Source organism: Melozone crissalis, unplaced genomic scaffold, assembly GCF_028551555.1.
Source record: "Melozone crissalis strain CALT ecotype California unplaced genomic scaffold, PUWL_Pcris_2 ptg000019l_1, whole genome shotgun sequence".
NCBI classification, from domain to species: domain Eukaryota; kingdom Metazoa; phylum Chordata; class Aves; order Passeriformes; family Passerellidae; genus Melozone; species Melozone crissalis.
In genome coordinates this window covers 24,521,635-24,548,278 of record NW_026535797.1, presented here as the reverse complement: position 1 = coordinate 24,548,278, position 26,644 = coordinate 24,521,635, and the positions used below count along the sequence as shown (strand labels likewise).

The 26,644-nt window shown below is 43.0% G+C and overlaps 1 protein-coding gene across 2 annotated transcripts; it reads right to left on the bottom strand.

Annotated features, from left to right (window-relative positions):
* Positions 1-21,746, bottom strand: BMS1 (BMS1 ribosome biogenesis factor). Of its 2 annotated transcripts, XM_054276787.1 has the most exons (22): positions 21,488-21,746; positions 20,930-21,120; positions 20,480-20,559; positions 19,200-19,388; positions 18,573-18,715; positions 17,206-17,327; positions 16,425-16,621; positions 15,600-15,736; positions 14,306-15,132; positions 13,681-13,782; positions 12,575-12,732; positions 11,970-12,051; positions 10,922-10,998; positions 9,694-9,879; positions 8,453-8,641; positions 7,705-7,885; positions 6,334-6,392; positions 4,158-4,280; positions 2,974-3,121; positions 1,948-2,123; positions 1,292-1,453; positions 1-582 (listed from the first exon to the last, which is right to left on the bottom strand). In XM_054276787.1, exons 1-22 carry the CDS (start codon positions 21,661-21,663, stop codon positions 346-348), a joined length of 3,942 nt encoding a protein of 1,313 aa, XP_054132762.1. In that variant the 5' UTR covers positions 21,664-21,746; the 3' UTR covers positions 1-345. The 2 variants fall into 2 exon arrangements, with proteins under 2 accessions (XP_054132762.1, XP_054132763.1); XM_054276788.1 differs by lacking the exons at positions 1-582; positions 1,292-1,453; positions 1,948-2,123; ... (1 more) ...; positions 4,158-4,280; positions 6,334-6,392 and adding an exon at positions 6,644-6,868 and having other exon boundaries at positions 7,689-7,885.
* Positions 21,747-26,644: the final 4,898 nt, after the last annotated feature.

Sequence of the window (26,644 nt, the reverse complement as noted above, 5' to 3'; positions counted from 1 at the left end):
AGTTTTCTTCCATGGAAGTCCACTAAGACAACACACAAAGAAACAATATTCTGTAATCGATTAAAATACTTTATTGGCTAGAAAATGCAGAAATATGCAGTATGCATAGAAATATACTGAAATACAAAGTCTTCCAGAATATTCCTGTATAAAAACCACAATTCATACTTCTACATCTTATTTATATACAATACCAAATGTATTCAAGAGTGTGAGTAAGGTCATATTTGCATTTCTTTCTTCTCTTGAAAGCGCATTTGGTGTAGCCCAAGGCCTTTTTGTTTCTTCAAGAGAAAATTGCACAGCTACCCTATTTCCTCATTTGGCCTAAAACCTGATGATATTTTACATACTCTTCTCTCCTTTACTAGATCCTTTCAAGCTTGACTTCTGCCTCTTTTTCTCTCTTTGTCCCAGTATGCGATAGACTTTCTTCTTAGCCTCCTTTTGCCTCTTGAATTTCTGTTCATCCTCCTTCTGCTTAACTTTAAGATATTCTTTAAGCTGTTCCCGATGCTTTACTTTGGCTTTCTTTATCTTGTAATTATTCACTGTACTCAAAGCACTGAGTAGAGCTGATATCTAGAATAGAAAATACACAATCAATATACATGCAGCTCAGTTTTGGTGAGCAAGAAGCAGTGTAACCTCAGCAGACACACATAATGAATCAGAGATTCAAGGCAAGTTCTAATTATCTCTGCACCTGTTACCCAATTTCTAAAATGGTTTAATTATTTATCCTGTTAGGAAATTAATCAAAGCTTTAATTTTTGTGAACTCTGATTTTGGTTAGATAGCTTTTAAAAGGCTGTGCCTAATTGCTACTATAGAACACTTAAACTGCAGTTTGGATCTTCTTGCCTCTGCAAGCACTCTAATTCTCAATTTTGGAAGCAGAGTATTTGCTTCAAATCCTGTCTGTGTTAATAATGCATGGCAATGACAAGTCAAATAAAAAACTGCAGCTGCCAATTTAAGTCACCCATAATATGAGAGCACTAAATCCAAGTGAAACACCTTGCAAGTGCTGTGACAAGGACAAAAGTTGTATTTAGGCTTCAGGTGACCTACTAGTCTAAAAAATAGACACCACCCACTCAGTGACAGTTCCATACACATACTGTGTGCTAAACAGGAACAAAACAAATTGCAAGTGATCATTTTTGACCAGGAATATATATATCTTTAGCATAAGCAGCAGATTCAAATGCCAAAACAATAGTCAGAAAAGCTTTAAACAACACTTTTACCCTTCAGGAGTCCTTGTTTCAGAGTAAGTGATAATTACCTTCTTTTCATGAGGCTCCCTGATAACAGCTGGTCTCCACTGGTCTTTTGGAGTCTTGCCTTTCTTCTCAAGATTCTTAGGCTTGTTCTTAAAAGGCAGTGCCTTCTGCAGTGCTTTAGGGATGTGGAGCTTATTGAAGTGCCTCTTCTCCCTCACAATAGGCTAAGAGAATGAATACAGAACATACATATAATACTCATGATCTTAAAAAGCTTTTATTTAATTCTGCATCTTTTAGTGGGGAAAATACCCCAGAAAACACCACAAACCAAAATAGAAATACACACCCCAAAAAAACCCCAAACCAAACAAAGCATAAAAAACATGAACCAAAAGTAAAAAAACAACATCCTCTGACATCCTTGGACTGAACTGTAAATTATATGTTCACCCCAATTACTATAGCAGAAGTCTCAGTAAGCTTCTGGAGAAGACTTCTACTCTGCAGATTACTTTATAAACTTTAACTGACCCATAACAATCTATTCTCAACTGTTTTATTTCCATCTCATGCCAGGACTGTGCCTTGCAGATACAAATTTAAAGTCCCACATGCATGTGTATGAACATGTATTTACACTGCTCTCAGTCTGCACGGTATGAGACACACTGCAAATCTGACTGGTTTTAAAAAACAAAACAAAACAGAAAATTACCTTATAGAGAGAATCCTTGTTTTGTTTCAGTTTGATGCCTCGCTCATACCTCAGCTGGCCTGTTGTTTTCATTCCACTCCAACTATCTTTCTCACCTGCTGGCTTCAGCAGGGATGTTACAGGGTTATAAAACATTGGGATAGAAACAGGATACCAAGTCCTCACAAAAACAATATCTGAAAGAAAAGGGAACATTACATTTCATATTTTTAGAGCCAAGTAAAGTGTTCATCACATCCACACTCTAAGCAAAGATGGCCTGAACAGAACAGATACTGCACCACATGCTAGCAGTGTGTTTGGTATATGGACCAAATGTCTTCAACTTGTGGGAAAAGCAATGCAAAACCCCATAAAGGCATGAACAGCACACATCCCTGAAGAGTAGGCAGCTGAATACCATCCTGTTCATCATTCATATTCAAGAACAGGCAACAGAATTCATATATGTAATGTGCCTATATAATTACTGACAACACCAATTTTCTTTGCCTATTTTTATAAAAGAACTAACTTGCTTTTATTTTGCACTATCTGTGATTTTGGTGTGTTTAGGAAAACAGGTCATATAAACCCAAGTAAGTATAAACTCATATTCTCAATATCATAGTGACACTCAGCAAACACAGGAGATCCTCTGCACAATTTCCCCAAAAGATTACAGAAAAAAGTTTTCAGAAAAGTGTCCTTTTAAGCACTTGTACCACTAAATTCAATTCATCATGTTCAAGGAAAAAGGCTGTGTAAAACACTAAATCTGTGCTCTGTAAATCATTAAAACACTTGAAGATGCTTGTCTTCAACTCAAGCCTTTTCATCTGCATACTATATGACTTCTGAGTATAAGTGAAAGAAATCCAACACAAAATACCCTTCTTTTGAATTTCACTCCACATCTCACAAGGTATTTCTTACTCCATGAATTCACATCTCAATTATCAAATCCCAGAATTCTGAGACACAGCTTTACAATCTGTGAAGAAGGATGAAAGCTGTGTGATACCTCACATGCAATGTGCAACTTACCACTCATCAGCAGCTTGTCTTCAAATGTTGCTCTGAAAGCACCCACAGGAGCTCTGAGGGCCTTTTTGATCTGGCCTCGGATGCCACTCACACTGCGGATCGCTGCACCTTCAAACTTGGCCACTTCCAACTGAGAGTTAAACATGCCCTGAAAATGTGAATTACCACTGCCATTCAAGATGCCAAGTCTCTCTCTTGTGATGGCCTATGTAGGCCACAAAACCAGAATTCCCACAAGCATATCTTATAAAGAAACAGGAGGAGCATAGCATTGTCTTTAGCTTAAGAGTGCTGATCATACCAAAAAGCCAGAGCTGACTTTAGGTGAGTTACTGAAAGCAATCTACTTAGTCATACATCACAGGCAAGGCTGCTAAGCATTAAATATATGTATTTAAAATTTCAAACCAGAACATATCTACAGAAGCTTTACTTTAAAGTAATTTGCCAGAACACAGGATACCTTAAAAACAACCAAGCTGCCCTAAGTTGCTAGTTCTGAGATTCTAATACAACACAGCTCTTGAAGGTTTGTGCTTCTTTCATCTATCACAAGAAAAGCAAGAAAAAAATCTCTCTATGCCTAGTGCAAACCCTTGAATGCTTCATTGCTGGGATCACTGCTTAGCTGCTTGCTGCCTCAAATGCACAACAACCTAAGCTCTCCCTGAGCTGAAAGCCCAGCTAAGCACAGTGGGAAGGTCAGTGAACATTCACTTCTGCAGCACTCCCTACCCTAGACATTTTTGTAACTGTAACTGAGAAGCCTTAAGCACTGGTAGAAGTCTCCTTTGACTCCAGAGCTGAAATTTAGTGGGATCAGACTGATCAGAGGGATGAGACCAGGCACAGGTTTACATCCTCCAAAGCTGTCATTGCTAATCAGTGGGTTTTTAGGAAGGAAGCTGGGGGTGGGAAGGAAAAAAAAAAAATCACACTGAATGTGAATCAGGAGACTGTTCCAGAATTTTTGTCTGGTTAACAATTACTCATATTCCTTGCAGTAACCAGTACCTTTAGAGGTCACATGGAAGAGAGCTCAAAAAAGCACAGGCAGCTCCTGAGATCCAGAACAGCATTCAACAATAACTGAGAACAACTGCCTCAGGAAAGACAATCCCAGGGTGCATTCCTTCCTAACATCAGGACCTCTGGTTTTACAGTATACATACCTATGAACTTACCTTAATAAAACAAGTGTTCTTGAAAATTTTGAATGGAAAACCAGTTAGCTTTAATTTCTTCACAATAGTGATGGATTTATCTAAATCAAGCACAACTCCTGTGGCAGCAATCCGGAAGTCAGGCTGAAACATCAGACATGAAAGACACTGCTGAATGTGTATTCCTCAAATGGTGAAGACACCATTTAGAATCACAGAATCATAAAATAGTTTGACTGAAAGTCATCTAGATGACTTCTAAAGGTCATTTAGTCACACCTCCTGAAGTGAGCAGGGACACCTTCCAATAGATGAGGCTGCTCAGAGCCCCAGCCAGTCTGACTCTGAATATTTCCAGGTTCGGGGCATCCACAATCTCTCTCATCAATCTGTTCATGTTTTACCACCCTTGTTGTTAAAACCTTCCTCCTAATATCTAGTCTAAATCAACTCCTTTAATTTAAAATCATTTCCCCTGATCCTATCACAGCAGGCCCTGCTAAGTTTATCCCCACATTATTTTTAAGCCCCCCTTATATACTGAAAGGCTGCAATGAGGTCTCCGCAGAGCTTTCTCTTTTCCATGATGAACCCCAACTCCCTCACAGCCTTTCCTCCTGGGAGAGGTGCTCCATCCCTCCGGTCATCTTTGTGACTGTTCTCTCCAACAGGTCCCTGTCTTTCCTGTGCTGAGGGCCCCAAGGCTGGCCATGGTACTCCAGCTGGGGTCTCACCAGAGCAGAGCAGAGCAGAGGAGCAGAATCCCCTCCCTTGCTCTGCTGCTGGCACTGCTCTTGCTGCAGCCCAGGATGTGATTTGCTCTCTGGGCTGCAAGTTCACACGACCACAGCTCAGCCCCTCGTCCACCAGAACCCCCAAGTCTTTCCCAGCAGGGGCTGCTCTCAATCCCTTCACTGCACAATCTGCACTGACACTGGAGGCTGCCCCAGGTGCAGGACCTTGCACTGGGCCTCACTGAACCTTAGGGGCTGCCCCCAGGACCACTTCCCAAGGTTCTCCTGGACTGTATTCCATTCCCCAGGCACGTCTACCACACCACAAACTGCCTGTGTCACTGATGGTCAGTGCTCATCAAACAGGGCTGGTCCCAGCACAGACTGCTGAGGGACACCACTTGTCACCACTGCACACCAGGACACTGCACTGTTGACCACCACCCTCCAGATGTGGCCATTCAACCAACTCCTCCTCCAGAAAACAGTCCACCACTGAATGAATATCTTTCCAGCTTTGAGAGAAGGCTGTTGTGGGGCACCTGCACTCCACATTTCACTTCTAAGATTCAGAATTTCTAACCTTTACAGAAGTAATGCAGCATGAAAAATGCAGATTGACTAGTACAGACTAGTTGAAGTGCTGCTGACATAACATTCCTACCATTCACTAATGAGATTTCCAGAACTGCCATTCTAATTACCTTGGAAACAATCTAAAAGTCCTTGTGATTTACCTCACTGTGTTCTCTTTATGGAACAGAATCTTAGACAGAAAATCTCAAAGGAGAAATGCTTTGTGCACTGCTCTAAGACACTGTATTATGTGAGGGACATATGATGAAAACAGACTTTTAAAACATGTAAAAAGACAACTGTGCAATAGTACTTGAAGGCATATTTTAGGAAGGACATAATAATCACCAATGATTACTGACAAGCTCATTACAATGCCATGCAAAGCTTTTGTTACCAATTGTCTGCAAACATGAACCTGCCTTTGATTAATATATATCTAATAAAGTTCATATCTGATAAATACTGCTTTAACGCTATTTAAATTGGAATTATGGAATTGCTTGGTTTTGAAGGAACCTCAAAGATCATCTCATTCCAACATCTCTGCCATGGGCACCTTTCACTAGACCAGGCTGCTCATAGCCCCATGCAAGCTGGCCTTGAATCCACAGCTTCTCTGGGCAATCTGTGACAGAGCCTCATCACCCTCACAGTAAACAATTTCTTCCTGAAATTTGCTAAAAAAACAAACAAACAAAAATATCCTCTCCATACAGTTCCCTACATCAACATAATACACCTTTCAAAAGCTTGAGTCCTGCTACTTTCATAGTTCCTACAACTACACTGTTTTATCATAATGTAAACTTTCTCCCCAGAACATATGTATTTTCCACAAATATCTGTAGAAAGTGTTAATAAACATTCTGTGGTAACAAACCTACCGTTGTGCCACTGACAGACTGCACTGCCAAAAATCCTGTCCCCTGAGGAGTGATGGGCCCTAAAAGAAAATTAAATTTAAAAATTTCTGAGAAGTTTTACTATGCAATATCTAATCCCTATTTAAATTCCTAAAGCTTAAAAATACATGAAAAATATACTCAATGAAGAAAACCAAAGTTTAAAGCACTCAAACTACTGCTCACATTTAAATCCCCATAAAGGAATGGTTAACAAGAAGTTACTCCTGCAAGGCCTGGGCCCATAATGTGTGCAAAGTCTATCTGCACACAAATCAGGCTCTTCTTCAATATGCTACAACTTAGCAGAATGCTCAGAATTTGATTAAAAGCCAAGCAATTCACAAATCACTTAAATAATCCACAAATATTAGAGAACTGCCAATTTTCCCACACTACTTGATGTTATTTTTTGTTCCATGGGGAAAAAGCTGTACTTTTCATTGCAAAAGCTGCATTTCCTGGCACATCCTGCAAAGCCAGAGAGCTGCACACTGCCAGAGTGAGCTGGGACACACTGCAGCAGGCTCACCCCAGAAGGCTGCCCCACAGTGCAGTGCAGTGAGAGCTGCACTCTGCTGAGGGGAGGCAGGACACACTGCAGCAGGCTCACCCCTGCCCCACAGTGCAGTGCAGTGAGAGCTGCACTCTGCTGAGGGGAGGCAGGACACACTGCAGCAGGCTCACCCCTGCCCCACAGTGCAGTGCAGTGAGAGCTGCACTCTGCTGAGGGGAGGCAGGACACACTGCAGCAGGCTCACCCCTGCCCCACAGTGCAGTGCAGTGAGAGCTGCACTCTGCTGAGGGGAGGCAGGACACACTGCAGCAGGCTCACCCCTGCCCCACAGTGCAGTGCAGTGAGAGCTGCACTCTGCTGAGGGGAGGCAGGACACACTGCAGCAGGCTCACCCCTGCCCCACAGTGCAGTGCAGTGAGAGCTGCACTCTGCTGAGGGGAGGCAGGACACACTGCAGCAGGCTCACCCCTGCCCCACAGTGCAGTGCAGTGAGAGCTGCACTCTGCTGAGGGGAGGCAGGACACACTGCAGCAGGCTCACCCCTGCCCCACAGTGCAGTGCAGTGAGAGCTGCACTCTGCTGAGGGGAGGCAGGACACACTGCAGCAGGCTCACCCCTGCCCCACAGTGCAGTGCAGTGAGAGCTGCACTCTGCTGAGGGGAGGCAGGACACACTGCAGCAGGCTCACCCCTGCCCCACAGTGCAGTGCAGTGAGAGCTGCACTCTGCTGAGGGGAGGCAGGACACACTGCAGCAGGCTCACCCCTGCCCCACAGTGCAGTGCAGTGAGAGCTGCACTCTGCTGAGGGGAGGCAGGACACACTGCAGCAGGCTCACCCCAGAAGGCTGCCCCACAGTGCATGTGCTGTGGGGTGTACTTGAGCAGGCGGTGCCGCCCGTTGTGGTCCTCGATGTAGAACATGGGGATGGTCTGGAAGCGCCTCCAGCCCAGCGACAGGATCAGGGGATCGCGCGTCTTCAGGATCTTCTTGTACCACCGGTGCTTCTTCAGGCGCAGCTGGTTGGAACAGAAGGTGAACCAGGCTACTACAGGATGGCAACAGTGATTCTGTTTTCCAGGAATGACTGAAAGCAACTTCTATCTACACTAGAATTTTTATACACTAAATTTTATCTTTGGTTTATCTTCAGAAGATGAATCAGTATTTCACTCACTCTGAAGCCATGTGTGTACCCATACAAGCAAGTATTATATTAAAAATACATTTATATACGTGCTAGTAGCTTTTCTGTAGTCACTTGTATATAGATCGTGAAGGTCAGAGAACAATTAATGTTTGCAATTTAGCAATCACAGTATCAGACCTTAGTCCTGAGACACTTCTGCAGCTGAACATTAAACAGCAGTAACCTTTTCCAGTTATCCAATTAAGCCTGTAAAGATCCAGAATCTGCTACTGTAGAATTACACTTTGTGTCTAAAGCAAATCCCCTATTCAGGAGACAAGGATGGAAGTTTCTGTCTGTGTTTACTGTATTTTAAGTACACAGAAAGCAGTAACTGCAGACACCCTGAAGCACACCTGCACTGAGATAAAACACACTCAGCCCTTTGGCTACGTACCTGTACATAGCCGACATTTCCCTCGCTGTTGCCCAGACCACCCAGGATGATGGGATAATGAGGATCAAAGTTCAGGACAAATTCACAGGGCACATTCTCAATCTCTATTCGAACATACATGCCAGGCCTGAACCCCTCATACTGCACTCTGGTCTCATCATCCTGATCTTCAAATTCCGCTCGGTTCAGCTATGTGACAAAGATATAATTCACAAAATTCAACTATTAGTAACTTGCTCAAGAAGGGATGGTTCTATTTAAAACATTCTAACATCTATATAAATCTTTTTGGAAAAGATCTAATAGGTTTTGTGACTTCAGAGGAAGATCTCTACCACCACAAAGCCCTTCCAATTTGAGATCCCAAGTGGGCCTGTTAGTCTACTTGAAAGACAGTACCCAGTATTCAGACACTGATTCTTTTACTGCAATGTCCTTCTTTACCCTTTAAGTGCTCTGAGTGCATCAGCATACCAGAGCTCAGATTATCCTTTGTGACAGAGGCTAATACAAGAAGGTAAGAATTAATTTAACAACTATTTAGGGCAAAATTTTGTCAAAAGACAAGACAGTGAAGTTATTAACATTATTAAAGTTATTAATGTAAGAAAGTATTCTCCCAAGTCAGTCAAAAAAGGAAGCTACTTTTAAGCTTACAAGCTCTCATGTAGAAAAAAACAAAAGGCCTGGAACAAAACCAACATTCTGGATACAGTTACACTGAAGACTTCTACCACATGTACACAGCAACAGTCATTAATTATTTTCTCCTCAAAATAACTTCACAGTTGGATGAAAAAGCCTGTCACAGAGAATTTACTTATCCATTAATAACAGTGCAAAAAATCATAGTAAAAATAATACCAAGAAAATATAAAGCAGAAATTAATATGAGAATTTTCATCTTCCTACACATAAAAGGATGTCTTTTTTATTTAAAAACTTTTTAAGTAGTTGAAGTTTAGATGATACATCCTGGCTTATTCAGTGATTTAAAGTATGGTTAAATATTGCACTCAGTTTAAATTAAGCTTTCACTTGTTTGGCTTATTTACTTGCTTTCCTTTCCAGATAACAGAATCAAAAAGTTCAAGAATAAAAAAATCATAAGCATGTATTTCTTTCTGAAATACCTCCTGAGCATCACCTGTGTCTCCAGGAAAAAATCTTTGGGAGACAAACTCTGTGGAGTATTTTGGAAGACATATAGCCAGATAAATTGTCAAATTAGCAGACAGTACCTGTGCTTGTTTATGCATTTCTTCTTTAAGATCATCAAAGTATGTGGCATCCCCTTCATCATATTCTGCATCAAACATTTCTTTAAGTTTTCTTTTCTTGTCCATGCGCTCCTTTTTCTTTTCCTCCTCCTCAGGTTCTGGTTTGGACATTTTTTCATCTTCCTCCTCCTCTTCTTCACTTCCAGACTAATCAACAAAAAGTTGTCAAACATATAAAATGGTTCACTGAAAACAACCCATTCTGATCAACATTTTGATAGATATTACTAAACAATGCTTTTATAGATATGATTAAACAATATTTTCTTATAGTGTCAATTATTAGACATTTGAAAAACATTTCCATTTTAGACAGAAATTAGTAAGCTATTCATACAAGGAGACGACTTCAGCAAGGACCAAAAGATCTCATGATCTAATCCTATTCCTTTTCACTGACAAAACTTTTTTGACTGAAGATATCATAAGGGAACAGACCCTAGAACTGACCTACCAGGTATTCTAGAGCTAATATAAGCATATGTAATAGAGGAGGAGAAAAAAGTAATTGTTGATAGCATTGACCTATCAACTGCTGGAAGGCTGGAAGCACTCTAGAGAGCAGGGAGAAGGAAGTTTGTTCACAGACCATTTGAAAACTGCCAAAATGATGCCATTACCCTCAATTTTATAACAAATGCAAAGCCATCAAGTTGCTCAGTCCAAAAAGAAATTGATTTTTCAGTTTGTACTGTCACAGACAACTACAGTTCTGTTATTGGAAGATATCCAAGCCACAGCATAAAATTGCTTCCACCAGCCTCCTTTATGCAGATAAGAGGAATGAACTAGGAAACTGTGTCAAGTTTCCACTATTTGTTGTGTTTAAACAGAGTGCTGTAATCTTCTGCATCAGATGAGATGACATAGTACAAACAGTTATGATTACATTTGGTTTTAAAATACTTCTGTCCTGCCTCCAGATCCTGCAGCTCTTGATTAAGCCTGACACCTACTGTTAAATAAGTGAGGTGACTTCTACATAATTAACTACAAACAAAAATTCAGGCTCAGGCTAAAAACATGCCATTCAAGATAAAGTCAGTAATAAACATAAATTTTCTTTCGTGCTCCCACTGATTTCCTTCCTATTGATTCTATGAGCACTGAATTTATTACATAGGATTCCTAACACTTGATAAGAAACACATACTTATCTTGCTAAAGAACATAAAAATGCAGATCAGACCTGCTCTCCTGCAGCAACAGCTTTTCCTTTGTGCACAACCCCAGTTTCCAGATCTTCAAAATCTCCATACAGCTCTTCTGCAACAGTGAGCACCCAAGACATGTGAGCATTAGTTAACCATCCTGCTGTATTGCTCCACACCACCTCCCATGTGTTCAGTGCTATGCATTTCTCAGTGCTGCCATGGAGATTAGTTTCAGTCCAAATATTTTTGATTCCCATCAAGTTTTATACATTTGTTTTGCCCTCTTTACAGCTTCAGCTGAAAATTCCCAGCTAAACTCAACGTGGCTCCTCCTTTACCCTTTCAACATCCTTATGATTTAAAAAATGCAAATAAAGTTTAGATCACCCCAAAGGACTCCCAATACATTAGTTTGCACTCTAATGACACAAGACACCAGCAGAGCAATTGAGCTCCTATGTTTAATTTAAAAAAAAAATTAAATATAGCTGACTGTCTTTGGGTTAAAAACATGTGCTTATAGAAGCCTGTTAAAGCACAATCATAATGCATGTAAGATACAGCCACATTACTAAACTTTTTAAAGTATTTCCTAATTAAAAAAAAAAAAAAACCACAACAAAAAAAAACCCAAAAATACCACCTCCAAAACATCTGAAGATAGATCTCACTTTTCAGCCAAACGTGAAAGGCAAGTTTGTCTTCCTAATAAAGAATAATTTCTGTTTATTTCTACCATGACTGTCCAAAAGAATAAACCATATATGATGAACAGATGAACTCAGATACATAATTCAAAGCTGGCATGACCAAGTGTTGAGACTAAGGACTCCATTTAGTAATTTAAGTTACATACTCTATTTTCAGACAGTAAATTTCCAGAATGTGGTATGTGCCTACTGTTTCTACAGACTGACAGCAATGTGCAATTATATTAGTATCTATATAATAATTTATATAGTAGTTTGACAAAAAAACCTTGTAAGTATAGCACTAAGGTACAATATTCTATATACATAACTAAAAGTCATACTTTTCTTAAAAATCCTATAGAGGAATCATTTTCAAAATTGTTACACATACCATCTTCCTCCAACAGCTTTGCTGCATCTTTATCATCCTCCCACTTTCCAGTAACAAAGCAGTCCCGAATACTGCTCATAACCTGCAAAATAAATTGCACAGCTGCACTGCCTTGCACAGCTGCAGCTTATCATCAATAGAAATGTTCTCCAAGACATTCCCCACTCCATCATCAGAGACAATTCTCACATGCAGCTCCACATCAAGACACCATTACCAAAACTACACAATGCCTCCCCAAAAGCAGGATTGTGAACCCAGTTTAATTCTTGCCAAAAAGTCTTTGCATTACCAAAATCTCTACCCTACATTGTATTTTTGCTTGGGTCTCCCCTGCTTTTTTTTTTTTTTGTAAATAAAGAACAAACTATTATACACCAAATACTCAATTGAGATAAGCATTAAATTGATTTACTCTAACTTGCCACTCTTCTAAAAACAAACCTTGGAATCTGTTACTTATACTGACAGCAAGTGGCAGAATCTAAGACACTGTGGCCATAGCTCCCACAGCTCTGTTTCAATAACAACTCAGCCATGCTTCATGAGACACAGCCAGGACAGAACCAGCAGGATATGCAGAAACAATCATCCAATGGCATTACCTCTTCTAAATCCCAATCTTGTGGCTTTTCTACCAGGAATTTGGAGCAGTCAAGAGCATTGGCCTTCTGTTTGGATGCCTTGTCTGGACGGCTGACACGAAACAAACCTCCGAGTTCATCATCTGCATCCTCACTCTCCTGGTCCTCATCCTCCACAGCTAAACCAAACACAGAGGCTGTGATGATTTCCCCCACAGTACATGCATGAAATTCATTAACCACCTCTCTCCTTATGTTTCCCAACAGCTGCAGCAGTTTAAAGAAATAAAAGAACCAAACTGGAACAGTTTTTGAATGTAAAAGCCTGAAGAAAAAGGTACAGTGATCCAGTTGTTTCCATAACTGGAATTATATTAAAAAAACATTGCCCAATAAGTAAACAGAGGATGCTTGTTCAATATCACAAATCAGAACAGTATCAAAATGATGTGTGAACAGGAAGGAACAGGAACAGGAATTAAGCCCGTATGTAAATCAAGAATACCAGGCTGGAGAATCTGTCAGAAAGCCTTCCTACACCTGCACTGTGGAAGGTTTACAATCTCATCATGTTCTACAAAGGTTCTGCACAATGAGATTGGCACTCTCAGACAACAACTGTGCAAGTTGTGAATTAAAACAGGACAAGTTACATAAACAGCAATTTTCTCTTCCTTTAAGCCAGCTATTTTTCCCCTTGACAAACACCTGATACTAAGTCATGTATAAGAGACTCTTCCACAGTCACTGTGAGACAGAAATTCCTGAAACCAGCCAACAGACAACATCCCTTTATGAAATACAATTACCACAATGGGTTTGCATAATACCTACCAGATCATTACACAAATAACCAAACCTTAAAGGTTTGGAAGAAATAACTGTGTAAGAAAACATAAGTAACAACTGAGCAGTCTGGAAAATGAACTCAAAATGCTTTTTACAGGAAAAGTAAAAACTGTCTTCTCATTACAATTATTAGTGAAAATAAGCATCAGCAATTAAAAAGTCAATTAACTCTCCTCAAACCTCCCACCAAATGACCATGCTCAAATATTCAGACTTGAAAACTTGGTAACAGCTAAAAGCCATCATATATAGAGACAAGTTTCCAAGCAGATCTGTACCTGTTCCATATACAAGTTTACGAAGATTGGGGGTTGATCGCTGCTGTCTTAGAAAGGCCTCAGCTGCCTTCTGTGTGAGGTCCTCTTTCCATTTAAGTGCACCTGAAAAGGGAAAAAAATGCAAAAAAGAACAAGAATCAGCAACTACAAAAATAATTTAAATAAGGACATGACTTAAGAATGTTCAAAGGACAGCCTTTGAACATCTCCAAAGATGGAGATTCTTGTTCCAGTGCTCAGTGAGTAGTTAGGGCATTTTAGTAACATTACCCCAAACATGTTTTAGTCTTTCTAGATGTTATAGAGCATCATAATTTGTTTTATATACATAGCTATAAAGATTAAAGAGAAGTATATGCAAAATCAATGAAGTTTTGTTTCTAAAATGAATCACCTCCGTTCTAGAGGAAGGAAACCTGACACTGCATACCACAATGTAAATGAAAGGCTTAATAGCAAGTATTTCAAGCTTTCCTAACTTGAAGTTTTGCAACTTAAGAATTATATATAAATACATATATATATATATATATGACAGGCAAAATCATGGAGTATTTACTAATTATATCCTTTAACAATTAATACAATTAAAGTGGACAGTAAAAATTAAACAGTTATAGTCTACCTGTTGTGTCAGCAGAAAGATCTATTTTTTCTTCATACTCCTCTTCCTCTCTCAGCAGGTTCTCCACATCATCATCCTCAGTATCTACAGTCTTAACTTTGGTGTGTCTAACACTATCAGCTTTCTTTGCTTTACTGTCCTGAAATCCATTCCTATTTGACTCTTCAGCTTCTAATTCCTCATGTGATTCTCCTTCACCATCACCCTCTTCAAGGGAAGAGTTCTCATCCTCAGATTCTGATGCCTCTTCTGCAGTGCAGTTTCCTGAATCTGTAGTGAGCACTGCTTTTCTTTTGGGGCTGTGCTCTGAGATTTGTGGTTTTGTTTCTATATGTTCACTATCCATATCACACTGCTTAGATTCAGCTCTCTTATTTGCAGCCTCAAATTCACTACCTGAGCTCTCATCTTCACAAGTCCTTTGTACATCTCCCTCCTCCTCATCTTCCTCCATCTCACTGTCTTCAGGGGCAGTTTCTCCTTCTTCTTCAGAGCTCAGCTCCAGATCATCATCACTGTCAGCAAATGCTGGTAGCTCGTTCACAGCTTCTTCCTGAGGCACCTCTGTTTTCAGGCGCTTGGCTCTCCTAACAGCCATCCCTTCCCTCAAGAGCACTCTCTCACTTTCTTCCTCAGCATCATTTTCATCATCACCATCACTTCCATCTTCAGACACTGCTTCTTCTTCATCTTCTTCTTCTTCTTGGTCATCTTCCTCATCACTTGCTACATCATCATTTTCCTTCTCATCATCTTCAAACACAGCTTTCCGACGAACTCTTCCAGTCTTCAAATCCACCTGCCTCTCTTCTTTTGGCATCACAAACCTGCTCTCCCAAAGACCACATTTGGGGTAAGATGGTAAAGTACAAGAAAATTTTAATGAAAGAATGAAGCTTCATGTTAATATTGTTAAACAGTTCTACACATTTTCTTTCAAAGAAAGTGAAGTTACATAGACCATTAGAAAGACACCGGCATCCTGTAATGTGTCTTTATTCAAGAATACTGAATGTTATAGCCAAAATTAATTCCAAAAAATTTCTTCATTTTCCAAGGAATTAATTAAAACAGAAATGTTACTTGTATCAGCAAGAAATTCCTGGAAGGCAGGTTGCAAACATTCTAGTACCAATTACTTTTATCCCAAAATACACTGTGGCATATGAGTAATCTCAGAAGAGGAAGAAACAGACATTTTACTAGCTGTGCTCTACTGAGAATTCTTTCTAAATTAGAGCCTGAAATTAGAGATTCATTCATGCTCAAACACTGCTCAACATTCAAAACTTACTCTTGTCCTACATCTTCTGAACCCAAGGGTGTAGAGTCCATGAAGAGAGAGACCTTGCTTGATGCCATCTTAACATCAATGGCTGAGTGTGTGGAGATGAGGCTCTGAACAAGTTCCTGATTTGGCCTCACTTCCTCCTGGAAAGACAAAACTACTTACTTTTCAATGAAGTTGAATAAACAATTGTCTAGTGACACCTATCAGTCTAAACCAGCAGAAATAGGCATATGCAAGAAAAAATTGCAGAGCATTTTAAAGAAACATTTTCTCAGAATAGAATAGCAAGGTCTCCCTTCCCCTCTTCATATTTCAAGAATATCTATAATATCAACCCAAGAAAAATTGAAGAGGGACTCCTTCACAGTATGCAACCACTACAGTAAATACCAGCAAACACATTATCACAGACCCAAAGGTATTTAACATTTAGCACAATATAGGGAAATTTGTTTGTAGGTAAATCCTTTTTTTTCTCCCTTTGACCAGTCAAATCCTTTAAGTTTTCTCCCAACAATCACCATGCCCTACAAATAAGAACAGTAATAGTCCAGCACCAGGAGATTTCATAAATCTTAGGTCAATATTTGGAAAGTTATTACACAAACTTTAGGTCTTTAATATTAACTGATCTTCCAACGTTTTGTACAATACAAGAAATAGAAATATCCCTTCTCTGAAATCCCTGAAGGAGAAAAGAACTAATTACCCACTATGGATAGAAAAGGATTGATTGTTTTAAAGATTATTTTTAAACACTTCTTTTGGCTTTAAGGATAAAAACTACATTTTCCAAGAGAATTCAAACCACCACCAGCATTCTTTTACCTCTTCTTTTTCATGAGCATGGCTTCCACCAAGGTCAATGTAAACAGCATCTTTGTCATACACAATACCCCCAACTCCTGAGAGAGGGGCATAGACAAGCTTCTCTTTCTCATTTAAGGAACGTTTCTTCTGCTGCTCAGGGAGAGCACAGGGGTCTGGCAGGAAACTCACATCACTCACTGTGAAGTCCCCAACACCTGAGGGGACACACAATGATTCATCAACAGGAAGCTCTGTACCAAACATCCAATTCCTCTGCCTTACCACTGAACTCAGAGAAGTATACAGAAATTCACCAGAATCCTGCAAAGCTTTGTTTGTTTCTTTGCTTGTTTTTGAATTACAAAAACAGCAAATCACTTTTCTGTATAGCTCTGTAAATTTATTATCATGGTATTTCTTAATTTAAACGATTTCATAATTCACTTATAATATTAAATTATTCAATTCTGACCATAATAAACATAATCTACTAATTCACATAATTTAAATTAACTTGTCATTATTAGGGTTGATATGTTTTACATTTTAAGCACTTTCTAAAAGTGATACACTTACAAAAAATTTTAAGTACTGTGAATAAGGTGTTTATCAGTGCAACAAAACTGCAAAACTATTTACAAGATTTATTTTCACAAAAATGTGCACTATGAAAACAATTTCAAAAACGTAACAGAAAGGTGGAAAATCTGTTGTTTAACATACTCTGAAGATACAAATAATTTCAGCTATGCTGTTTTTCGCATATCAGTACAGAAAGAGTTTGAAACTGATAAATTACCTGGCATATGAATTTGGCTTTTGTTTTTCAGGTGTGCTCCTCTCAGGTATCCATACAGTGATATCTTCCTGTCACATTTGGGATTGATTCGAACATCCTCTGGGTTTGTCAGCTCTTCCATTCTACTCAACATTTAAAATAACAGTTAACATATCCAGAGTCTCAATGATAACTTTTGAGAGAAGGTAATTTAAGAAAAGAGAACATCACTGCTGCCACTGCACGATCTGCAGACTCTAATAATCAAAACTGAATTATCATGTGAAAGAAAAAAATCATGGAAAAACTGGTCTCCTTAGAACATTTTAGAATTCTTTTCTAAAAGCTGTAAAATTATGCTCGACAAATTTCCAGAAGGTTTACTGACACTTCACTGAGCAGGTACTGCTTTCTTAGCACATTTTAACTACTCTTTATCGGCTCTGTACACACAACCCTCCTCTAATCAATCTCACCGATAGAGGTGAGACAAACAGCTGAATGTCACATTCCCTGCAGCCACACAACACCTTCCTTTCCCTAGGAATGCTGGTGAGCAGCACAAAAGCTCCCACAGAAAAGAGGGGCTGCTTGCAGGCAGAGGAGGGGAAACTCCTCTCTACACTGCACAGGGGAGGCAGCACACAGAGCCCGGGAGGAGAACGGGAGCAAAACCCGGCTGCAGACCACCTTAAAGCTGACCCAACCATCATCAAACTGCAACACTTACAGCAACCTAAAACAATGTTAATGAAATGCTACAGAACATGGGGTTTGCATTTTCCCTCTCTTTGCTTTATCTATTTTGCAGGACTTTGCACAATGCTTATCTACTTCTCTGACAATTTTTCCTGAAGAATTAGAGCTAAAGAAGAGGCTCATTCAAGGCACCTTGGATTATTGTGGGAATTTAGTCATAACTGTAAGCATTCTGGCAATAAAATGTGGAAGGTGAGGTAATTTCTCAGGCAGGCTCAGCTGCCATCAAGATTACTTTCATGTTCCAAAGAGACTGTGAATCAAATGCTGTACTGGGAGACAGAGCAGAAGGGATATTCCAGGGAACTCAGAGGACTAATTCACCAGCTGCTGTTTAATCACTAGAATGCTGTTTCTTTTCCACAGAAATTCAGTATACTCATCAACAAGCAGGATTATTTTAATTATCCTGTGTTTTCAAAAGTATTTACAATAAACCAGAGGCATGTACATCACCTGACACAAAGTGAAAACTGAACAGCACAAACCTGTCACCTTCCCTTCCCAAAGCCACCCAGGGAACACCAAACACCCATTCACACACAGAGCTGAGGGCCAACAGCACAGCTTTTTCAAACAACAAGGTGCTATCTAGGCTGAGAATAAAGAACAAAGACAAAACCACACACCTGTCTGCAAGAACATACGGGTGAGACGTTTGCCAAGTGAGAGGCCGGAATTTCATAACCGAGATAAAACGCCCCAAATTGTGAATTTCCTGCTTTTGATATTCTCCATGAACCATCCCAGACAAATAAAACAACTTGGCACCCTAAACACATTAAAAAGACATAAAAACATAAAAAATTCTATTTAATACCCATAAAGCTAACAAGAAAAATACACAGTTAATGCAATTGTAATTTGTAAGTCTTAATTGAAAACTATATTACAACTGGTTCTGAAAGATCAAACTAACCAGGCTACTCCAACATGAAAATTGTCCCCTAAATCTCACTGGAAAACTAGTCACATCCTCAAGACCTCATACAGACCTCCAAGCAGATCCTCCTTGCACAGCACCTGCATAACAGACCTAGTAGTAGATTAAGCAGCTTATCACACCAGGATAGAGAATAATCACACAAGTATTTTAGCAAACAGAAGAAAGATTAAACAATCTGATACAGTATCAACATTGTTCACTTACCTATTTAAAATATGTAAAAACATAATAAACACTAAAGTATTGACCCACTATTAATTTAGCTTCCATAAAGCAAAATACATGAAAAAATTAATGTTAAATGCCATACCGGATACACTTCAGTCCAGAATCTGTGCTTTAGCTTCTTTTTAGTCTTCTTTAATTGTTTGTTGTTCTTGAATGTGTCCAAGTGGGTTAGAACTCCCATAATTTTGGGAAAGCCATGTACCTGGCAAATGTTCAGGAATTCAAATGTCTCCATCTCAAATCCAAAGCTGGCATCAATGAGCATGAGAACCTGTAAAAACAATATTCACATTTCACTACAGCAATGCCATGGTGCCCACATGAGATTATTTCAAAGACCACACCTTTAAACTCTTAAGCTTCTCAGGAACCAAAATTCTAAAGTGCACTGACACAGCAGCCAACAGTCACATGAAAATGGAAGCAAAGTTGGTTTAGGATTTTAACAATAAAGAACTTAAAGTATACAGAGAGTGATGCCAAATCTTCAAGCACTAATGTAATCTCAGCCCCCTAATAATAAACCCAAACAGATTCTCAGCACCACCATGTGCACACAGAATCTGAATCATCCACCAGCAGAAGTATTTGTACTGTTTGGTACATGTCCTGTACTCAGTAGAAAACACAAAAGTAGAAGAATATCTAGATAAGTGTACACATGTATTTAAATATTTACATAGTTAATACTTAGACAAGGATCCCAGTACTTAATCAGCTGTGAATAACATACTCCAAATCCACATGTAAAGTAGAATTCTAAACAAAGGGATCATGCACTGGATCCCCAGGATCAGTTGGTGGAATCTCTTGATCCAAAAGTTGCAAGTAAATTACAACAGTGACCACACTCTACTGAAATCAGCTGTATTACTGCAAAACAGATGGAGACCTCAGGGTGCACAAAAAACCCCAACTAGTACACTGATACATACTTCCACTTTGAACATTAGTTTAAAACTTCTTGACTAAAACTCATTTTCAGATTTTATCTGGTTTAACCAAATCCCCTAATGAGAAGTCACTGTGTCACCTAGACTTGTTGTAACACCTTCCACTAGAAGTTTACCAGTTGCATTGGCAATGAAGCTCAGCAGCATTTCCCTTCTTTCATATCCTCCCCACCACCACACACACACAGAGTTTTACTTTCCCCCACCCTCAGGACGAGCAAAGTGCTGGGGTTGTTCCAGAACATAAGATGTGTCAAAGAGCTCAGGTCCTGCTCTCTTTCAAACCCAAGGACAGTTTTGCCTTTAATAGCAAAAAATGTGTAGAGAAACCAGACACTGGTGCAGTCCAATCAAAAGTAGCAATTTCAATATAAATTATAGTAGGAGTCACATTCCATGGTTAACTTACCAAATCAGCAACTTTAGCCAGGTCAATCATTGTGTTAATGTCACACCCACATTCAATAATGGTCAGCCGGCGCTTTTTACCTGAAAACAGAATTAAGCACCAAAAACTGAAACAGGGGGAGCAAACCAATTTGTACAGTTTTCTTTTCAGGTCACATTCCTGGAGTTCCTCCAGGGTGTCTGGGACTCAGATTCTGGTCTAGCATGTAAATCATCCAACATTAATCACTACAGAAGTATCTGTTTTACCTGGTTTTAACTGTAGTAAAATATAATTTTTAAATTTAAAATTATCCAATCTTCTTTTACTGTACATATGCCAGACCACACATCCAAATGATATCTTCAAAATGACCAAAATCATGAGAACATGAGCACACCCCAGCTCTCAAAGCAAGACAAGTAAGGAGCACAAAAGAAGCATTTCCATTTCTCCTCTCTTTGTTCTCACCTGAAACAATTGTAACAGGACCTCGAATTTCAACCAGCTTTTGCCTGGTAAAGTTCTTAATGAGACATTTTATCACAGTGCTCTTCCCAACCTTGGGAGGGCCAACCACAACCACCACCACGGGAGGTGGCTCCAAAGGAGTCCGGTCAACCACGGGAATGTGATGCTTTTTAGTCTTCAGATCCTGAGTTCTGAGGAGAAATTTGTAATAAATAAACACAGGAACACCATGGATAGTGGCATTTACTACTTGAAAGTTTCAGTATTTGCAAAGGCTTGAGCACAAATGGAGCACAAGCAGAGACACCAGGCACTCCCACTGAGCCTAAGGAGCTATACTGCTTTTCTGTGGATTAACAGAGTGTACAGTGCAACAGAGATGCACGAAGCACCCCATTCCTGACACACACACAACGTGACTGGGTCAATGATGAACACCAGGCAGGCACACCAGCGACAATCAGAGTCTCTGTACGGCTACACAAAGTAACAAAGAAAGCCCAGGAACTCCCACCCCTCCAGCCGCCTCCGAGGCTCTGGAGCAGCTCGCACCCTCACCGATGGAAAGTCCTGGCCATCCGCACGGCGGACTGCACCGTGAAGGCTTTGGGGTTTCTCTTCCGCGCATTCTCCTCATCGCCTATTCCCAGCTCATTGAGGTAACGCTTCCTTTTCTTCTCTGCCTTCGGCCCGCTTTGCTTCGCACGATGCTTCTTCTTCTCTTTTTCCTCCATCTTACTGGTTCAGCACTTGTTTACAGCCAGCAGGATCCCGAGTTCCTCCGTATGACGGCGGGCACAGCTGGCACAGGAGGAGAGCACAGTGAGCACAGGGCACGGGTACACAGCACTCCAGCTGGAGAGCACCGGGCGAGCCGCACCGCAGCCCGCTCCCGGGGCCCATTCCGGTGCACGGCAGCCCCCGCGCCCCGCACTCCCGGCCCGGGGCCCCGGGCAGGCCGGCAGCGCCCCGGCGGTGCGGCCGAGGGCGGGGAGCCGCCGGGCACACCGCGGGCCCTCAGCTGGCCAAGGGCTCCGGCCGCGGGGCCGCTCCCCACGAGCAGCCACCACTCACCGGGGCCGTGCGGGCCGTGGGCCCGGTCCTGCCCGTTCCGATGCTGTCCTGGCCGGTCCGACGCTGTTCCCCCGGCCCGCGTTGTCCCTCCGGTTCGGGTGCTGTCCCCCGGGCCCGCAATGTCCCCTCGGTTGTGGTGCTGTCCCCCGGCCCGGTCCCGCCGCCCGGCCCACGTGTGTCCGCACCGACCGCTCCGTTGCGGGGCTGCCCTCCCGGGAACAGCGGCTGCGCGCAGAGTTCCGGGCGCGGCGGCGGAGCGGTATTGCCGGCGCACACGCTGTCCCACAGTTGCAAGGTGGCGGCAGCGCCGCGCAGCCCGCACAGGGAACCGGGACGGGAACCGGGAGTCGGCCACTGTGCGCGTGTTTAGGAATAAATTACTCCCCTGCAAGCTCTGTGAAACCCGCGATAGCTGCCCGGTGGGGCCGGCCTCACAGCACCCGGAGCGCAGGAGGCGTGCGGACCTTCGGGTGCCCGCGGGCTCGGGGCAGCCCCGTACGAGCTGGCAGATGCGGCCCCAGCAATTACTGCGGGAAAAATAAAAAATGAATCCTTGCCAAAGACTATGGGAGAACGAACAAGTCAGAGGGTAAAAGCCTATGGAGAGCTTTTCCGTGCAGTGCATTCTGATGGAATTCATCAAAGAATGGCAGGAACAATGGGGATTTCATCCCTGAGCCCGGGGTGATGAGGCCGTGCCCGAGCCCCGCCTGGGCACTGAGGGCCGCGCTCCTGAACCCTCCGGGAACGGGGATTCCACCACCTCCCCGGGCAGCCCATTCCAGTGTCTAATCGCCTTTTCTGTGAAGAAATGCTTCCTGATTTCCAGCCTAAGCCTCCCCTGGTGCAGCTTAACGCGGTGTCCTCTCCTCTGTCGCTAACACAGCTCAGGTGGGGGCGTTTTGCAGGCACCAAGCCCTGCAGGCACAGGGACAAGACCAGGCACGCACAGGGCAGGGTGAGAAGTGAGCCATTGTTCTATCTCCGCTCTGTGCCCCGCCTGCAGGCCCGTGCCCGTGAGGAGCGCTGTGGGTGCGCACCCTGCTCAATGGAGAGCCCTCTTGCCAGGGGTGATTCTCCTTGTGGCAGAGCCAGCGAGGAGCAGGGCTGCTAACGAGGTGTCGGGGGTGAGCGGCTCCCTCCGCGCTGCTGCTGGCCCATCGTGCCTCCCAGGCAGGTGCCTTCCCCTTCCTGCTGCACTTGCGGGGCCGTGGCTGTCACGCTGTCACACTGGAGGAGGCGGCTGGGAAGAAATGAATGTGATTGCAGGTTCCCGCATCAGCAGCTCGGGACACCCTGCAGTGAATTAGCCCAGCCTGACTAAAAGCGACATTGGTGAATTTGGGTCCTCGCTATCTCTTTGACAAGCTATGTAGAAAATACTTTTTTCAATATTTAGCGTGTAAAGTCCTCCCTTCTTCTATAAACAGGAGTATTTTACAGGCAGAAGAGTAGTTCAACTGCTGAACACATTTGGTTCCTGCCCCAGCATCACCTGATCATGACAGCAGAGATGCTGGCCAGTCCAGGGGAGGCTACTATACCATTGCTGTGGAAGTACCTCCTACGTGTTGAATGAGCATTCTCATTAAGAAGATGTTGTGAGGGAGAGGGTATATGTAAATAAATAAGTCTTAATGCATTTTTTTCAAAAATTTACTAAAAGAGTCATAGATACAATCATGAATACAATCATCTTTTTGTCCTTCATTCTCAAATACAACTTGTGTCCAAAGTGCCTTGCAGCTATTGTTTGAAGCCATACAGCTGTTCTGTAATACATGAGTTTGTTTGAATCCTTTAGGCCAAGACAGAAAAGTTATAGCCAGATAAAAATTACTGACAAAAGTGTGGACTAATTTTCTGGACTTCTGTGTACACACCTCCAGAGACAAGTTTGTTCAGGGATATCAATTTCATTAATAAAATAATGGTCTGTGATTAAGTTTTATTGTTTCTTCTGTTCTATAAACAAAATAATTGAGTTAATAGCAAATGTATTACAATCTAAGCATACTTTAAACTATTCCAGAGCCACATTTTAAACCCAAAAATAGATCTGCATGTAGAGTTTTCAGCATCCTAGGCCTAATACTGCTTTAACACATATCCATGGCAGTTCTCCAGAGGTACACATGAAGAACCTTTCCATGATTACTGTGGTCTTCTGGACAACCATGGATCTTGAGAATTCTAAAAATAGGCTCCATGTACAAATGCAAAGATGAAACACGTTCTTCTCCCCTCTGAGTGCAATTCGATAAATTCATGAAGGTAAAAAAAACTTTAATTTGGCAACTAGACAATCACAATTAAAAAAAAAACAAAAAAAAAACCAACAATTTGCAAACAAATTACACAAAATCACAAAAATATTGCCTTTTAAAAGACTGTGGTCATTTTTAAATGAAAACGCTATAAATTAAGTACCCAGCAAAAGACCATTAGTGTTCTTTCTGAGGAACACACCTAAAATGCAAACACACCCAGTGAGATGTCCCCTGCCACCACCAAGGCTGCTTTTCACATGCTTGCACCCCTCTTGTGTTAATGCTTTCTCAACTAAAAGCTATAAATAAGTCTGCTATCTAAGATTCCTTAAGTTAAAATAAGTGAATTATGACCAGAATAGAAACAAAACTCAGTAAGGCCACAGAAACACCACCATAGTGCTAAACCTCCTGGCAGAACAAATCCAGCACAGCCTGAGCACAGAGAGCTCTCCAGTGCTGACACAGCTGTGAAGGTCAGTCTGTGCAGGCAGGTTAGTGTCAGGCTGCCCATGACCAAACACGTGCAGGAATACTGCAGGGGTGGTGGATGATGGCCTGGGCTGGGAGACAGCTCAGACAGCCCTTGCTAACGTGGCTGATCTTTCTTTCCCTCCCATACAGGGCACAAAACTCAGAGCAAGCACTCTGCACACCTAGGCCTGCAAAACCTCTGGCCACTTCAGACAACACTGGCAACTGAGAAAAAAAATCACATTCATTTTCCATCAGGCAAGTGGACCCACTGCCCGTTTCATGTCTGACCCAAATGACAGACTGAATTCTGGCCACCAAAAGCAGAAAGGTAACTTCTTGTCTGACCTTGCTCTGCATTTTGCTCATTCTCAAGCAGCCAATCTAACCCAATTCCCAAAATTTCATTTCTCATGCCCAGCCAATGAGAGTCATAGTCATTTACTGTCTCCAGCAGCTGCTGCTCATACAATGGGGCTGGAGTGCCAAGTGCCCTTTGATACCCCCCTTCATGCTTTGGAACTACCAAAGGAGGGCTAGCATTGCTAGCTGCAGCCAGAGGTGAACTGTGCCTCATCTGCTCGGGCTCAAGCTTGGGTTCCCCCCCATCAAAACTGAAAGTGGAGCCATTCCCAAAGGGAGAAGTGCTTGACTTGGCATACAAACAGTTCTCAACACCCAGGCCCTGGTTAGCACTCAAGTAGTTTAAGACAGGCTTTCTGTACATGTTCTCTTTAGGTGCTGGGTACTGGTGGTCTGTACAAGGCTGGAAAACATCTGCATCTGAGTAGTAGCCTTCAGGGAAGGATTTCTTCAGGTGCGGATACTCCTGTGCCTGCTGCACAGGGAGCGAGAACGGGGCGGCGCTCCCCACGCTTCCCGCGCCTAGCGGGACCCCTCTTCCCGACCAGTCCAAGCCGAAGTCAGCCGGGGTCTGACCCAGCGCTCCGAAGCTGTTATCCAAGCTCCTGAAATGCACGTCGAGCCTTGAGTACAGCTGCCCCGAACAGAACGGCGGCTGCCCTCCGAAGCTCTGGCTCCCTCCTGGCAGGCCCGGCTGCGGGCAGAGGCGGCTCCGCTCCGTGCCCGGGCCCTGCTGCGCCCGGGGCCGCTCCTGCCCGGCGCACCGGGGCGGCTTCGGCTTGCCCGGCCTGGCGTAGGCGGCGGCCTCGCTCTTCTTGTGGTTGAGCTGCCGGGCTCTCCGGTTCTGGAACCACACCTGCGGGACCGGCAGACACTGAGCACCCGGGCCGCCGGGGAAGCCGCTCCGCCACCCGCCCGTCCTCCCTGCCCGGAGCGCCCCTCTCACCTGGATGCGGGACTCGGGGATGTCGGTGAGGCTGGAGAGCTGCTCCCGCAGGGCGATGCCAGGGTACGGCTCCTTCTCGAAGGCGCGGACCAGCAGCTCCAGCTGCGCCTTGCTGAAGGTGGTTCGCTTGCGCCGGCCGCCCTCCCGCCCCGAGCTGGGGCCGCCGGGGCGCGCCCGGGGCTCGCCTGCGGGGAGAGAACGGGAGCGGCGGTCAGCGGGGCCGGGCAGCGTCCTCCGGCCCCAGCGCCGCCAACACCGCCACCAACGCCGCCAACACCGCCACCACCAATACAGCCAACACCAACACCGACACCGCCACCACCAATACAGCCACCACCGCCGCCAACGCCACCACCACCAACACAGCCAACACCGCCACCACCGACACCGCCGCCACCAATGCCCGTCCAGCTTGGCTCACCGGTGGCTCCGGGGCTGGGGGCCAGGCTGGCGCTGGCGGAGGGGAGGCTGGCGGGGGCCAGGCTGGCCGGGGGCAGGCTGGCGAGCTCCATGCGGGCCGAGGTCTGCGGGCGGTGTAACGGCACGGGCAGCTCCGTGCCTTAAGAGCCCTCCACCCCGGCCTTTAGC